We start from the raw sequence: 16,479 nt of genomic DNA on the forward strand, positions 1-16,479 counted from the left end.
TAGGGATGTTAACGGCTGTGAGCACACAAGTTGCTAGTGGAGTCCAGTGGTACACACATAGCATATGGTTGGATATTCTATTCTTCAGATGAGTGGAAAGTGTTTAAATTCAAACACTATCATCACACTTTTCATTGTCACTTGTCAACTGTGGAAGAAATTGCGATTTCCTGTGTGCGTACATTATTCACTAATCAATAGAACTAGTCATTGGATACTAGTTAGTATGTTCTCATGTAAGCTTGTTATTAATAAGAGTAGATTGCGTCTGTGTCAGGGTTAATAGATGTTTGGGATCAGGAGAAAGTACTGGATAAACATCTCTTGTCATGACTACAAGGAGAGGGCCAACTATGATCTCTCTAGTCTGAGAGGTCATGTGTTGGGAGCCGTGAATCTCTTTCTCTGAGACTGTTGTAACGTCATTACTGCCCGACTGTCACTATCTATGTTTACATTCTTGTGCCCTATAAAAGATGGTCCTCCAGCCTTCAGGGCGGAGAGAGACATGATTGAGACCTAAGCCTGGTGTTGTGTTGTCATTTATTGTCAGAGGTCTGGTTTTCTCTCCCAATCTGCAGATTGATAATACTTATTGAAATCCAGAACTCAACTGAACTTAGTCACTCCGTTAATGATGAAACGGACTAAACACTTTCTTCATCACATCTCATTGTCATCACCTGCTTCCTTGTGTGTGTCCTTCCATGGGCCAAATACAACTTTGCAACAACAGAAAAACAGGCGTGCATGTTGCATGGCTTGAGCTTGTTTTATGGATAAATAGTCAAGTCATTTATATATACATTTATTTTCTATATTAATTACAAAAACTCACACATCCCACACATTGTTTTATTTTGTTGAGATATTAAAATGGCTGGCGATGCCGCTGCTCCACAACCGAGGTAAACAAAGATAACGATAAGTTATCGTTATAAGTTAACGGAGATAACAGCAGGTGTGAAGCAAGTTTGTCTGATCAAAAGATGTTTTAATGTCAAGCCCAGAGCATCTCCAGACTATTTCCAGCAACCCTAGAAGGCTGAAGGCTGCACGCATCTGGGGATTAAAAGGCGACAGTAACCATTCTTCTGTTCCAATTTACTCCATTAGTGGCTGCTTACAGAAATGTCTCTGTCAATCAATAACTTTTGTTTGTCATATTAACATTGGACAAAAAAATGGACAGCAGTATAATCATTAACTCATTAACCATGAAGTTAATATTTAGAGCATAAGTTAGTATTCAAACGTCCTGAACTAGGCTAAATTACATTATGAACTACCTATATTTGAATATGTATATAAATAAATCTCTACTGACACCTCCACCCAACACTGCTCTACCTATTCTGTGACACCTATATTGACCAGACATATGTCGGTGTAAAATTAAGACATAAGCCAACAATATTTCAAGAAATTAATACACACCTCCATGTTCAATTTGTATATAACCTCTTCCCATATTTCAGCAGCAGCCAATTAATTTAATATGCAAATTACATCCTTGTCAGTCTATGTGATTTCTGTTAATTAGTCTTACAAATCCCTTTTCCCATTGAAATGGAGGACAGGGTGCAGACGGTGTGTCCTCCAGGGAGAGATAAAGAAAAGAGGTAGACTGTGGGTGGGAGACAACATGTGTCAGGGTCCAAATAGTGGAGAGCAACTCCTAATACTAATTTGAATTAGTATTAGGAGTAAAGCAATGAATATGGTGGTTTAAAACCTGCTTGTAATGCGTTTTACCAGTATCGAGAATTCGTTCTCATCCACATTCAAGTTATATGATTCCACAAGATGGAGGAAGGTACGATAAAAAGGAAAATGCACCCAAGGACCTCAATCACAGAGCAGTAAACATGTGCTGCTGTATGCCTCAATCATAGAGCAGTAAAGATATGCTGCTGCGCAGCACCCTTAGCACTTTCTTATCCTTCTTTGTCTTTGGAAACAATACTCACTTTTGTTTTGCCAATATGAAAGTTGAAAAAAGTGCTTGTCCTTCTGGGAAGTGGATGTAAGACCAACTGCCCTTAGCAGAGACAAAGACATCTTATCCCTCGAAACCAATTGTCCTACTTTCAACTGTATGTTGACATTTAGGATGCAATAGTAACTGCGTAACCCTGGGACAGTGTATCAGAAATCATTAACTTAATGAGTATGTCAGTATGTGTGTTACACCTGTGTACAGTATGCGCGTGTACTGTATATTTTCTATGTGGGGATGAACATTTGGCGGTGTGTGTCTACGTAGTTATTTGGGAAGTGCAGTGTGGGAGGTGGGGTGTAAAATCAAGCAGGGACCCTCAATGTTGCTAATTCATTTACAGATTTAATTAGATGGATGGAGCCCTTGCCGTTATTAAGACAGGGAGGGAGAGAATGTTGCCAGCACTACAGCATTTTTAATTACGACTCCACAGCCTCGCTTGCTGACGTCTGGGGAACCAGTTAATTAAAATCCTCATTATTTTACTTTTAATTAGTTCCCCCCTCTTTTGTTTCCTCACACCGTATGGCCAGGCTCCGTGGTCAAATCAACTTAATTGAGCTAATTAAGTTGATCAGTTTAATTATTCAAAGTACTGTGATTGGACAGAATTGCTACGCCCACCCACGCCCCAGTAGCTCCACCAATATTGCAGCATCCTATTATGTGCCTTATCACCATGGTACACTTGTGTACGGATATGGGCACTTGATAACCCTCGCCATATCAACTGAAAACAAGAGAAAGGCCTCAGTAAAGAATGACCCACATTTACAAATATTAAACCCTTGCAGTCAAATCTGAAGGATTAAGATGTTTTATCATTGACTAAAACAGTGCCTCTGACATGAATCTTTTTGATCCATCCCTGACAGTTTTAGGCTGGCACTATGTGGTCTTGGTTATTGACAAACAAGAAGCCGGCTAGCCTAGCCTAGCTCCCTTCACAAGCTTTAAAGGTTCAGTCTGTCCTCAGACTGGGCCCATGACTCAAGTTAATGAGAGCTGATTCATCTGAGGTGGTTGCCAACAACACCTCGCAACTTTACTCTTTCACTACCTTGTTTGTTTTCCGTCAACATCAAAAAGGGGGGGGGGGGGGGGGGGGTAGGACTAGGGGATGGATGGCTATATTAAGTCTGTACAATCCAGCTGCTGCCTTGCAAGGTCGAGCTGTGTTTGCTGCAGAATTAAAAATCCAGAAGAAAATGAAATGTTCAATCCTATCAACAGATGATGGTCTCATTAGGACTACTTTTTGAATTGTTTGACACACATCACCAGCTCCACCACTGTTGCCAAACACCTGTTACAAATGGAGATGAAGCAATAGGGTAAAGACAAAGCCCAGCTGCACCTGGACTGGAGACCCAAACCACTGTGATTTTGGAAAATGTTCAAGCCAAGTAAGCTAGTTAGTAGCAAGGCCCATTTCTGGGGAGTTCTACTCCCCATTCAATGATTTGTATTTTGATTGATCTGTACCATACATGATCAATGTAACGTGACAATTTCTTAAATTAGTTTGGAAAAGTTCCTTTCTTGCTTCACCTGGAGGAGTTAGCCAACTCACTATCTAGTCGATAATATTATCATCACGCTTTTGGTGCTACACATAACATCCAAAAGTAGGCGAGTTCTAGGAACATTGAAGTAAATTGTATGTCAACACACCCCAATGTAGTTTTCAATTAACTGTTTTATTTGTAATGTTGAGTTTCAAGCTACAATATGTAACATGATCAAATTAATCCAAATATGAAAAGCAGCGCCTATTCTTGTGTTAACTTTCCTACAGCTTAAGTTTGATTGACAGTGGTTTCACATTGTCTCGCCGAAGGCAATTGGCTGGAACAAGATTGCTGGAACATAATTGGCTGGAAAATAGCAGGCTGCTCCAAAAATTTGGCACTGAGCTGTCTGTGTGGCTGAACAACTCTGAAGACCTCATTAGCTTACAGAACATGTTTATTGGGGAGAAAACATTGGTTTTGTCTTACCTATTTTACCTTAAACCTACTCCTAGGACTCCAACCCTATGAGCCCAGCCTCATGGCATCCTCACTATAGCCAAACCCCTGCAGCGAGTGGCTTATCAGTGGCATCTTTCTCTTCCTGGCACTTGGTAAAAATATCTGGGCTGTTAGGTTGCCTGCACAATTTTCTTTTCTTCACACAACATGAGGTGACAAAACAATGCAATTACACCAATTTGCATGTGTTAATTTGATTAATTAGTGAAATGGAGGGGGGAAATGAAAGAAACTAACCCTACTGTGAAGTTTGTGCATCTTAAACTTTTTTCTGTCAAAAAAAGTTCAATAGTTCTTGGGAGATATTTGAGAGAACTACTAATTAGTTATATGTAGATGAGGCTTGATAGGTTTGAATTCAAAGTATAACTTGCACCACAGAGTAGGACTGGAAGGCTCCCTCCCCCTTCTACTTATCAAAATACAGAGATGATTGCAATTAAGGTTATTTGCATACGTTAATTAATTTGTCTGATGCTTTTCAAAATGACAAACTTGTCCAAAAAAAAATATGATAACATATCAGCATTTATGTGCATGGGCTGGCATCAAGTTGGCACTGTGTAGAAGGTGTAAGGATTGCTCTACTGAATGCTGAATAAGGAGCACCTTCAGCAGCAGGTTAGTCACACAGTGGTGCTCCACTGAGTGTTTCCGTGGTCCTTCATGCCAGCTGCTCCCAAACTGTTCCACACTCCTGGCTAGCTTGATACTATATGGACCCAAATCAAAGTCCACCACAACCATGTATTACACTTACAGGAAATATGAGGATGAGTGACCAAACATGAGTTTGACCAATACACTGTTACAACAAGTACACTGCAGTATGCATAGCAGGCTTGGAGATTTCTTTCTTTGCATTGACAAGAACCTTTTTTTTCCCTTCTTCAACGTGTTCTGAATCTAACTGGGAGAATGAAGACATTGTTAGACTGATTCTCAGACTCAACCCTTATCTGTCAGTGGTTGGGTGGAACAAGTTACAGGTCCCACTGGGGAAAACTAACACCAAATTATAAAAAAAATACCTTCATTATGGCACAACAAAAAAAAGTTTTTCGAAAGTTTAGGTTAGCATTACCAGTTCATAACCAGGGGAATAGGTTCATCCCAAACCACTCATCAATACATAATTTAAACTGACACTAAATAGTTAATTTGGGTGTTTAACTTCATTGGCCTAACTGTATGATGAGGAGACACCACAGAGTCTTATGGTACACTAGGAGTTTTCTGGGGACACAATCTTAAGATACAGTTGGCTAAGTAAACCGTTTTTCCTTAACCTCTTTGTACTTTTGCACTGTTTGGTTTTAATTTCTCTTTAGCATAATAATTATTATAATAAAAAGTATACAAATAAATAAGGATCATAAAATAGATTGTGATATTCAGACATCACCACAGCTAAAAAATAGCTGTGTTTAATTAGCTAATTAAATAAATAACATCTGCAGTAGGATTAGTGCCAAAAAACAATTACAGCATCCCATGAAGTAGAAGCCTTTAAGACGTGACGAGAGACACTAGGAAGGTTTGGTTATACAATTGCAAAAAGAGAAGTTCACTTTGTTTTTTCCCCCCTTCTCTTTGCAGTGCAGTTAAGTACAGCTTCACAATAAAGATTTCTACTTGGAAATAGGAAAGGGGTCCCTCCCTTTTAATTAGCCCTGCTCACCAGATTACCCTCAAGAATGGAATTTCAAAGGCTAATCGGCCATGTTTGTCTGAGTGCCGCCGGCTTTCCCTTACCCGAAGCTACATTTCAGTTAGAAAGGACCATTTGTCACACCTTGCTACACATCCACCCTCTCTCCTAAACCCTAATCGCTGAGCATCAGGGAAATATTTTCTAATCACACACTTAGAGATACGAGACAAGTGACTGACAATATCATGATTATTAGTTATTTAGAAAGCACTTTTTTCTCAATATAGCTGCTTTACAGCATATGAAATGGGGCCTGTACCTACAATGCTATGCACACATCGTTTAACCATATAACACAATGTATATAAAATAATAAAATAAAAATATTTGTACAGTTATAGTTCACCATTCAAAAGTCCCTTTTCTGTTTCTTTGACCAGTTTAGAAACAGACCGGTTCAAACCGCACTGACAGAAAGAGAACACATTTAGATCCATGGATCACGGCAGCTAAAGACATCCCACGGAAAGAAACACCTTTTCAAAGACAATCACAAATGCATATATCAACATGAAACCTAAACCACTGTGTTCATTTGGTATGTGGGGCACTCCTTTGTTTGAGAGACGTGCTGTTTATCGAGGTTTATGTTTTGAGACACTTTTCTATTGTTATGTGACAACCGATAACATTTGTATAATCATAATTTTAAAATTCTATAATCACCCCAAAAACGACCACACACATTTTAAAAAGACAATCGAGAAATAACTCACAGCACAAATCAATTTCAGAATCCTCTGTTGGAGAATCCCAAAGTTATTATATTTGTACAGTCCATTTTTGAAAGCAGGTTGGATGTACAATGAGATTTTACGACATTCACTTGGCAGATCCAGCACCTTTTAGAGTGCAAAACACGTCCAATGACAATCTACTGTACAGCCACATCACCTCCTGCCTCTGACCAACATCTGGAATCTGCTTCTGTGATGTCTCAGTCTTGATTTGAATGCAGTCTTTCTGATATAAAAGTTACCATAGCAGTTCCCCATGTCCTCTATTGATCCCTGTGCACAAGCAGGCAGGATGGGTCAAGGTGCTCCTTTATGCAAGATGGCTCCATGAGTAGACATTTGCCAGTCCTTTCCAGGTAAGCCACTTCTTAATAAGCCTACCATCATTGTTTGGCCAAAATTAGACACTGGTTTACTTGACTAAATCAATGTAAGCTTCCCCTCCCCTTCTTTCCCATTCCCTTGACTGGGAACTTGATTGTACTGAGAAAGGCTTTGACACTTGTATCAGTGTCAGTAATGCGTACAGACAACAGCCTGGATAAAAGGATGGATAGATGATGCAGGATACATTGACAGGTGGATAAAAGAAAGTAGGAGGAGGAGAAGGCACATGTTGCTTAATTCATCATCTTCTTCAGCATACCTAAAGGCGAAATAATGAAATTAGTATTTAGAGAAGACAGACTTTATGCATTTTGATTCATTTTAATCTTGATTTAGATGGAAGCTCAAATCCTGGCCTTAGCCTCACTTTCTGGTCAGGCATCATGGCATTGCCCTGCAACGGTGCCAGGTGACTGCTGAGGAGCCCTCCCCCTGGCCGATCATGTTCGCAGAAAATGGTTCCGTTCACATAGTGGAATCGGTCACCAGGAACGAGGCGGTTCCTACAAGTGGCACAGGAGAAACACTGTAGAGGGAGATGAGGGGGAAAGAGAGATATGGATGAAGAAAGAGATGGAGAACAAATTATTGACTGACACAAAAGCACACACCAGAACAAACTTGCACATGAATACCGTGTGTGGCACTAACAACTGGCATCCACTTTCATGAGCATCCCCACAACCATACTGCAGTCTCACATTGTAAAATGGTCCTGGATTGAAGGTTCATAGTACAATAGCTCCTCAATTGAAATAGGACTCACCTTAAGATGGTAGACGTTTCCTTGTGCCCGCATCACCATCTCACTGGCAGGGATGGACTGCCCACAGGCACTGCAAGCCCCGGTATGCCCGAACAGTCTGCGGTTGAACCCAAAAAGACTCAGGTCAGAAGAGGGCAACAACTTCCAATGCGAACACTTCAGGGAGGAATTACAGTTGCATTTTTTCCACCTACCGATTCAGAATCAGACCTCTATTATAATTTGTTGGACACCTTTGGGTACAGCATGTGTACACCAAAGAACAAAGTACATAAAACTGACCTCCCTTTCTAGAAGTGAGAAGACAATTTTCTGGCGGAAAGGTTATGCCCAATAGCTGACTTCCCCTTTAAACCATCTGAGGGGACAACAATTATCCAAACTGTTTCTGGTTTCAGCTAAATGAGAGGCATATGAGGTGGTTGTGGTCAGAATATATGTGACTTAAATGTTATGGACAAGAGCTACACATTTGGTGTATGTAGAATACAGCTGTATTCTACATGTTCACAAGTTTGCTCTTCTCTTAAACTCATGCCTTGAACAACAAAAACACAAATAGCCCCTCTCCCCCGCTCTTTATTTGGAATGCTTTTAAACTGTAGATTTGTGTTTAATAGGAAACCTGTCTTCCACTCTTAAGCTCTCCTTATTGCTGTTCCTCATGACACCTACCAGACCGGTTTGATTGCAGCCTACCCCCTTCCAGACACACACCCACACACTCTCCATATCAGTGTCCCTGATCTCAATCCAAACAGTAACTGTATAAGAGTCCCAAGGAGCCCTGTTTTCTCCTTCTCTCTTCCTTCCTACCCCTGTTGTTTTCTCCTTCTCTCTTCCTACCCCTATTTTCTCCCTCTCTTCCTTCCTACCCCCATTTTCTCCCTCTCTCTTCCTTTCTACCCCCTTGCTCCCTTGCCTCAGCACCACCTGGCAATGATTACAACTCTTTAGGCTACTAGTGATATACATATTGTGCTGTGAATTGCAGGCCATTATCGCTCTCAATGCTATGGAGGACACCGTTTACGTTTGCAACTGGGACAGATACCCGTCTTTTACACGGATGTCAGTTGATGTCTTGACTGGAGACATTTTTCAAAAAGTAGCATGCTTTACTGGCCAGAGTTTACAGTTTATACAGTTTTTGTATATTTTTTAAAATATTCACTAAAATGGCCACATTATTTGTTGCTATTGGATGAGAGCGTCTGCTAAATGACTGAATGCTATTAAATCAAGACCGCAATAGCATCATTTGCCAAACTGACATTTTACATAGTATCTCATTTAGAACCTATTTTGACAGCCATATTGCATCTTAAAGGCTGGGTTGGTAATGCTGTCGAGATGCACTTTTTGCTACATCCTGATAGCAACCAATAAATCAAAACATCTGTGGGCATCGCAGGTTTGTAATAAACATGTCCAATCATTTAGTTCAGACCAAACTTAATGACTAGACGGCATTCAGACAAATGTAATGATTGGACGAGCTACTTGTCTGTGTCTACCTACTTCCTGGCAGTAGTCAGGCAGCACATTCATGTGTTTTGGGGGAGTGGCTTTGAAGGGAGGGGGTGTCATTTTGGTTTGAATCCTTTCGAACTCGAGCCAGAATTGCTAGATTAGCCACAATTACCGGCCGTGCCTGAGTGAAAGAGCTCTGTTTATTCCAATGCTAAAGTGTTTCTCTCATTCTCCCTACAGTGTATTATCATTACTAATATACAGAGTGCCCAGCATGCGTGGCTCTCAACAGAATTCTGTACAAGCATTATTGGGTTGTGGGCTTCCAGACGGCACTGGATCAAGTCCAATATTTGCCCTGGAGGGTGCCCGCCCAGGCATTGCCAGCAAGGGCACCCACACAGTCCTCTGCCTATGTTGCACCAGTTGTATATCAGTCTGTGTTGCCCTACAAAAACCAAGCACACACAATCAATAAGCACATTTGAACACACCTCCTTAAGTTCAGACACAGCAAATGATTGTAAAATAGATGCACCACACAAACACACAGAAGACCAATGAGAACATGTGCTCACACACACACCTACTTAACTAGTCTAGACTTATAGCATTAAGTATAGCCCCAACATTGCAGTGAAGATGTTAACACACACAGATTTCAGGAGATTAAGTAAATCTCCTCAAACTAACTAACATATCTCTTTCAAGATAAAACTTCTTTCATTGTATAACTGTACTTGACATTCCCACAAGTTCTCAGTCACACCAAAACAAAGTTTGGAAAGTGTTAGAGGAGTTAATAGGCAGTAATAGTTTGAGAGATGACCTCCAGGACCTCCAATTTTAAGTGGCTTTACGTTCTCTTTCCTATTTTGTTAAAAAATATTGCTCTTTAAAAACATATCCACGTCCAGGTCAAAAAGCTAATTTGCATAATTCTAAGAAGTGTCACTGTTCTCGTGCTGATCTGCCCACCCCAGAACCAGGTTGGACAATAAAATACAAACAGCCTTCCCTGCTTTTTCCATTGCGTTCCGTTTCTCTACCACCTGGGTTTCCAGAAGGAGAGGTGGAGCTATACAATAAGCCATATTGTTAACACCCCGTCTCCCACCAGTCTTCTCACCTGATGTAGTCATTCTTGCAGAGGATCATGCCCCCTTTGCTGTAGCAGGTGCTGCCGATCTCGCCCAGATGGGCATGGCAACATGAGCACTTGAGGCAACGCGTGTGCCAGTAGCGCTCCATGGAGAAAAGCAGGAAGCGGTCTGCGATGCGGCCCCCACAGCCGGCGCACTGCCGCCCTGCCACCCCGCCCCCTGTCACTGACACAGCCGACGCCTCCACCCGGCTGTTTACCATGGCTGGCCTGAAGGCAGAAGAAAGAAGGGAAAATCATGATGTTTAGTGACAGGGGACACAGATTTACTTGGGTATATAGCTTTCTGACATTGAACTTCTCCAATGGTTCGAAGATGGGCATAACACCTGATATTAGTTAAGGGTTATTAGACACTTGTCGGTAACAGTCATGGTTGATAAAAATCTACATTTATTTCAATTCCTTACAGGCAGTCTGATGACAATGAGAGAAAATAGTGGCCTAAATAAGCATTTGTGCTCATTTTGAGCGAAGATTTTCATACATAGCTATGACATCTAGAAACACATATAACTTATGACAGAATAGGATCAATTAACCTAGTCACAAGCCTTTATTATAAAGGATGTGAAATAAACAAATACACATGCTCTTTAACTCCCAAAAAGTCAGGAAAAGTCCAGGAAATTGGAGCTTCCTTGGGAATGTTAAGGAGGACTGCCTCTCAGTCATCCGTGTTATTATCACTTATCCCACACAAATCCATGCCATACCATATCATACCACACAGCAGGAACGTGGGTGACAGAGAAGTCCGACAGACAGGAAGGACTTTGATTCCCATTTGGCACCATGGCTTATCAGTTGGCTTTAAGAGTGGGACCCCCTCTGGCATTAGGGCTTAGATCATTTCCCTTTATAACTATGCGCCTTCCAGGCAACGGCTACTCTGGATGGAAGATGTCCTACAGTAACCTTTACACGTATCACTCAAGCCTCCTCACACAGTCCAGAGAGGAAATCTATTTGGGCTCAGCAGCAAATAACCTTTGATGTTGTGGAATGTTAGTCTCTGAATGCATGTTTTTTGGTGTTCCGAGTTTAGGTTGTTGGGTTGCAATAGTCCTGTAGGCAAGGCTCATTCGTTTACGTTCATGCACTTGTACCCACCATGAATACGTTGCTAACAAGTGTAACATTATCCTTAAGTAATTTCTACTCATTTGTTGAAACAAATTGTTTATAGTTTTGATTATTTAAATACTGGAAATGAGCTTGGAATGCTAAAATGATTGTGATCCAGAAACAAATATTTTTAAAGGGGCAGCACACTGACAAACTACACTGACATACATTCTACTCTAGCTGTGCTCATCGACAGTATGTATACACATATGCCCACTATCCCGTTTTTCCACAGCAAAAAGTAAATGATTTCCAACAGCTGGTGATAATATTCCTCTCGAATCACGCAAAGTAGAACCATACCAGCACTCCACTCTGCGCCGATTCAGCTCAGCTGCTTTGCAGTGGGTTCCATGATTCATAATTACGGCCAACAACAACAGTAAATAATTGCAGGGGACTGGATTGTATTTTCCAAATTAACAGCAGCATTACAATTTGTCCTCCAGTGCTATTAATTTTGTGGTGATGGCATATTTAGCTTCACAAGTGCCCTTCCTATTACACACTCAAATCCAGCAACTGCTTGACCGCAGCCGGCTTGCTATCCACATCGACACCTGGCTTCAATCAAGGAGTTCCTTAAGAGGGGGTCATTGCAAAGCTGGACAGACCCCTCTTCTCTCCCAAGCACCACGCAGGGCACCAAGACGTCTACCTCAGGAACCTTGGCCAAGGAAGAATCAGGGAGTTGTACATTGAAGTTACCAACTGGGCGGGCGTAGATTATGATACGGAGGTTCCGTCCTTGTAGGAATGTTTGCCTGCGGTCTACAACTGTCACTCCCTCTTGGAATGAAAAGGGCTGAGTCTATCGCCAAGTTGTGTCGATTTTTATGTGGAAACCAGAGTACATCTTTCTGAATTATAAGCAACATACGTTCTAGCACTGGCATAGTTTCCATATCCCTCCCCCCCCCCCCCCCAAGACTAACCCTTTTGTGGATGTTGAAGAACCACTAAATCCTGAAAGATCAATGGACAAAAGAAAGGTCAGAGTCAGATGGCCGAGCGGTTAGGGAATCAGGCTAGTAATCAAGTTACCGGTTCGATTCCCGGCCGTGCAAAATGACATGTCCTTGGGCAAGGCACTTCACCCTACTTGCCTCGGGGGAATTTCCCTGTACTTACTGTAAGTCGCTCTGGATAAGAGTGTCTGCAGCTAAATGACTAAATGTACATGTAAGGTTGTTGCCTAAAATCTAAAAGTAAAAAATGGCAGCCAGAGGAAATAAAGGTCTTACGTCTAGGTGCAGATGGCAACATACTGAGACAGTATTCGGCTACCTCCTCTTTCTTCTATTGGTGTAAGAAACAGTGAGTTTAAGGAGTATAAAAATCATCAGCTTGGCCCCTGATTGGGGAAGGTCAACCATGCATCGGCAGTGGTTGGCACAGCCACAAGTAGGGAGTGTGACCTCTTGCTGGTTGGGGAGAAGGACTTCAATGCAGGTCCTTAAACAGCGGACTATAGATATCACCAGGAAGTGTGCTTTCCCCTGGTCAGGGTCAACTAGAACGTCCTGGGGGAAGGTTCTGCAGCTCTTAAGACCATTTTCAGTTATGCTTGGAGTTATGAACTGTGTTTATGACCTTAAAATGCTACATACAAAAAGTAATGTGTTTACAGCAAAGGATAAACAAAACAGGTGGTACAAATAAAAGCAAGGGTAGCTGCAATGGTTTAATAGAAACAAGTGCTGTAACAGAACCGTGGGCAACCATCATAGCATCCAGCTATAAAAAAAGTCTATAATGTTAGCCCAATAAAGCCATTATGTACAGTAACATGAATACACATCCTGTGTTTAGTCATTAACTTTTTAGTTTAAGCACAAGAGAGAGAAGCTACATGCCTGTGTTTTGCCTCCACTTCCTGTCTCAAACTAGAATCCTTTGGCAGTGTATTAGGTGCGTGAAATCAATTACGAAGCCTATACTCTCATTACACAAGCCTCCACCATCACAAAAAAAAAATGTTAAAATGAATTCTGGTACAATCTGGGGAACAGAGGCTCAAATCTGACCTTAAGTTTATTTCAGTTCTCTCCCTCTGTCTGGCAAGTTCTATGCCTCAGGCCTTTTACTAGGTCAGTGGCACGTCAGACCAGTTTATTTCCTTTGACACCCTAAACAGATCACAACACTTTTCATGAAAGTCACAGTGGACCAAGTTCAACCCAAATGAATCAGAGCTTGCTGTTAAATATGATTAATCTAAAGTGAATTGTGGACACCAAAAAAAGATGAGTACCCTTTAAGTCTACATGCAGAGGCCTGACTAATGTCCTGTAGCAGCCAGGTGCCACCTAAAACAAAGTGTTTAAGTTATGTATCAAAACTTCACTTTCAGCATTCCAAACCATGCCTGAGACAAGTTGCGGCAGCACATTGAATGCAAATAGTGTATTATATGCACACCTGCAGGACGAACAACCAGCCTGTGCTCAGAGTTGCCAAATAACTTTTATATAACAAGGTCCTAACAAAACAAGGCTAATCCTATGTTTTATCGTTGGTGATCCTATACAAGACCCATGCAATCTTATCCTTCACGTTGCCGAAAACACAAGAGGATTACATATTTTAGGAGGTTTTAAGGACTTGCTGTTCTACCTTATCCGTTCCATGCAGAATTCTGTTTAAAAATGTAATGTTGAAACCAAACTGTATCACTATACACAAACAGAGCATTTACTGGCAGAAAAACATCTTGGCTTTATGAATGCAAGGCATTAAATTAGTTTTAATGTCTATGAAATCATGCCAGGAAGAAGAAAAAAAAGCCCATTAACTGACTATAAACTGTGGCTGGAAGAGTGTGCAAGTGTTTGCATGTGCGGGTGACATCAAGAAGGGAGTCATTTTTGTCTACATAAGTTTCAAGTTTATTCTGCCACAGTGTGTCCTTGGCAAGGCGACTCTTACACTACTGATAAACTACTTCTGATGAACTACTACTGATGAACTTCAGTGGGTTTGGATTTTGTATTAAGCTTGTTCTCCCCCTTCACATCAATAATGAATTAATTACCAGCCCAAACAAAGGTTACTTGAATTGAAGGGATGGCTCTGTTCTGGTCTGGTAATAGACTGATTGATGAAATAACCGTTAAAAACAAAAGCTAATGAGGAGAAACACAATACCGTCGCTGTCAGACAACAGACTGATGGATTGCATGAGGTTTCAGGTTGACAGACCAAATGATGGTTCACTCATCAAACCCAAGTGTATAAATCCTCCATTGAATAACATACTTGCTCTGGTAAATACATTGACATGTTTCATCAAATGTAGCATATCACCTAAAACATTTCGTCAAGCATAGTTGTATTACTTGACATACTTCTGCATCAATTGATGTGCATCAACAAGTCCACATTTCTCCCAAAGGAGGATTGGTCTGACCCTATTAGCCTACTTGTGCTAAAAGAAAACCTAACTACTGTAAAGAAAACATTTTACAGCACAATGCAGTCAGAAGTGGTATGGTACCAATAGTAAAACGCTATGACCAGACCCACTTGGCACAGTCACAGGCTAGCAAAACATCCTTTCGAAATAACGTGCTCAGTTGGCTATACAGTCATCGATTTTTTTTCCCCATTACACCGGGTCTTTTTAACAAGCTCACAACTCCGCAATGTAAGGACTTAAATTTGGACAATATATTGTAGCTCCATCTAACGACATTACAACCTCAAATAAATGTAGCATTTGAGTCGTAAAAGTGAGTCACGTCCCGTTTCTGTAAAGAAAAAAGCAATTAGGTCGGTAGGCACTTTCCAGTGTAGCATGGGAAGAATTGTATTAGAAACTGGAGGCAACAGCTCGAAACCTATCTAAAGCGCCAGTTTGACACTGGGTAGTGCAAAATTCGAAAAACATTTTATTGAGAAAAGTAAAAAGCTACGTGATGCAGCATGTTAATTCCGAATCGCTCACCTTGCCGTTGTGCTAGTGTCTGAGAAGCCACCGCGGAGAAATGATCTTGACACTGGTGCGCACTACCACGAAACGTGTGTTCTTGCCAAGTTCAACGACAGATGATTAAAAATGTCTGGGTGTAACAACTAAGCCGTTGTGTATTCCAAATGAAAAGAATGCAAACTAACCTATTCCAGAAAGTAGCCTAACCTTTTCTTCCTTTTGCTTTTCTTCGCGCTAAGGTAGCCTAAACAGACTTCAAGACTTCCAGCTTAAAAAAAGAATCAACATTAGATATTAGGCCTAAATATAATCATTATTAAATAGATTCGTATTGTAACCTATTTGATGTTGCGGCGAACGAGTTCACGACTTCCTTACGGACATAAACCTCTCCGTCTGCGTGGAAAGCTATTGCTACTCCTCACACATTTAACTCACTCCTCCGGTGACGTGGATGAGGTTCAGCCCCCAGCAATACAGTGGAACCAATTTAAATTAACGCCGAAATAGACGCTAGATTTGAGCGTCCTTCTCACATTGACTAGCTCATGAACTTTAACCTGAACATCCTACCTAATCTATCGCAAATGGAACAAAAACTTAGATATTAGATATTCCAGTAGAGCAAGTTGACATAATTTGCCTAATCTACAGCCTACAAAAAGTATTTTTTCTAGCCTCCTAAAGTCTCCCTTTTGTAATAACAGCTTCACATGCATTGCTAAGGTTTAAATGTACACGATGCATTCGATGGAGCATTTTTGGGGTTGTGGGCTAGTCTTCATTTTGACCTCTTTGACCATAGATGCACTTTTAGTTGCGAATTCTGTGATTGTCGGCGTCTGTATGTACTCCACTTGTTCACTGGTTTTGTGCTTTATTTGGGCTCATTGCACACATACATTTGAACAGAACCATATGGCTAGTGCTAGTCTATGTCGCTTAAACCTCACATTTAAACTAATGTAAGCTTATTTGTATAGTGTGACATCTTGTGGCGAAATTTGGAATTCCACTCAAAACTCTTGGTACAACAACAAAGTAGTTCCATACGTAGGTCATAGAATGAACGGCCATAAAGCAGATACAATGTCAAGGGTAAATGAATTAAATCTCAAACTGATGAAGTTACACGATTGTCACTCT

At 41.0% G+C, this 16,479-nt stretch overlaps 1 protein-coding gene across 1 annotated transcript; it reads right to left on the reverse strand.

The window, feature by feature from the left end:
• Positions 1–6,477: 6,477 nt before the first annotated feature.
• lmo4a (LIM domain only 4a) lies at positions 6,478–15,775 on the reverse strand. The gene is made up of 5 exons (XM_047045161.1): positions 15,349–15,775; positions 10,242–10,484; positions 7,640–7,736; positions 7,241–7,399; positions 6,478–7,132 (listed from the first exon to the last, which is right to left on the reverse strand). The coding sequence occupies exons 2-5, from the start codon at positions 10,475–10,477 to the stop codon at positions 7,124–7,126; spliced, it is 501 nt and encodes a 166-aa protein (XP_046901117.1). The 5' UTR covers positions 10,478–10,484; positions 15,349–15,775; the 3' UTR covers positions 6,478–7,123.
• Positions 15,776–16,479: the final 704 nt, after the last annotated feature.

The sequence above is a fragment of the Hypomesus transpacificus genome, chromosome 22 (genome assembly GCF_021917145.1).
Source record: "Hypomesus transpacificus isolate Combined female chromosome 22, fHypTra1, whole genome shotgun sequence".
NCBI classification, from domain to species: Eukaryota; Metazoa; Chordata; class Actinopteri; order Osmeriformes; family Osmeridae; genus Hypomesus; species Hypomesus transpacificus.

Excerpts from the sequence above, each read along its gene's own strand:
- lmo4a (XM_047045161.1), bottom strand. The coding sequence starts at position 10,477 with ATGGTAAACAGCCGGGTGGAGGCGTCGGCTGTGTCAGTGACAGGGGGC. Across the intron at positions 7,737-10,241 it reads TGCAAGAATGACTACATCAG|ACTGTTCGGGCATACCGGGG; the intron begins GTGAGAAGACTG and ends GTTCAACCGCAG. Across the intron at positions 7,400-7,639 it reads GAAACGTCTACCATCTTAAG|TGTTTCTCCTGTGCCACTTG; the intron begins GTGAGTCCTATT and ends CTCCCTCTACAG.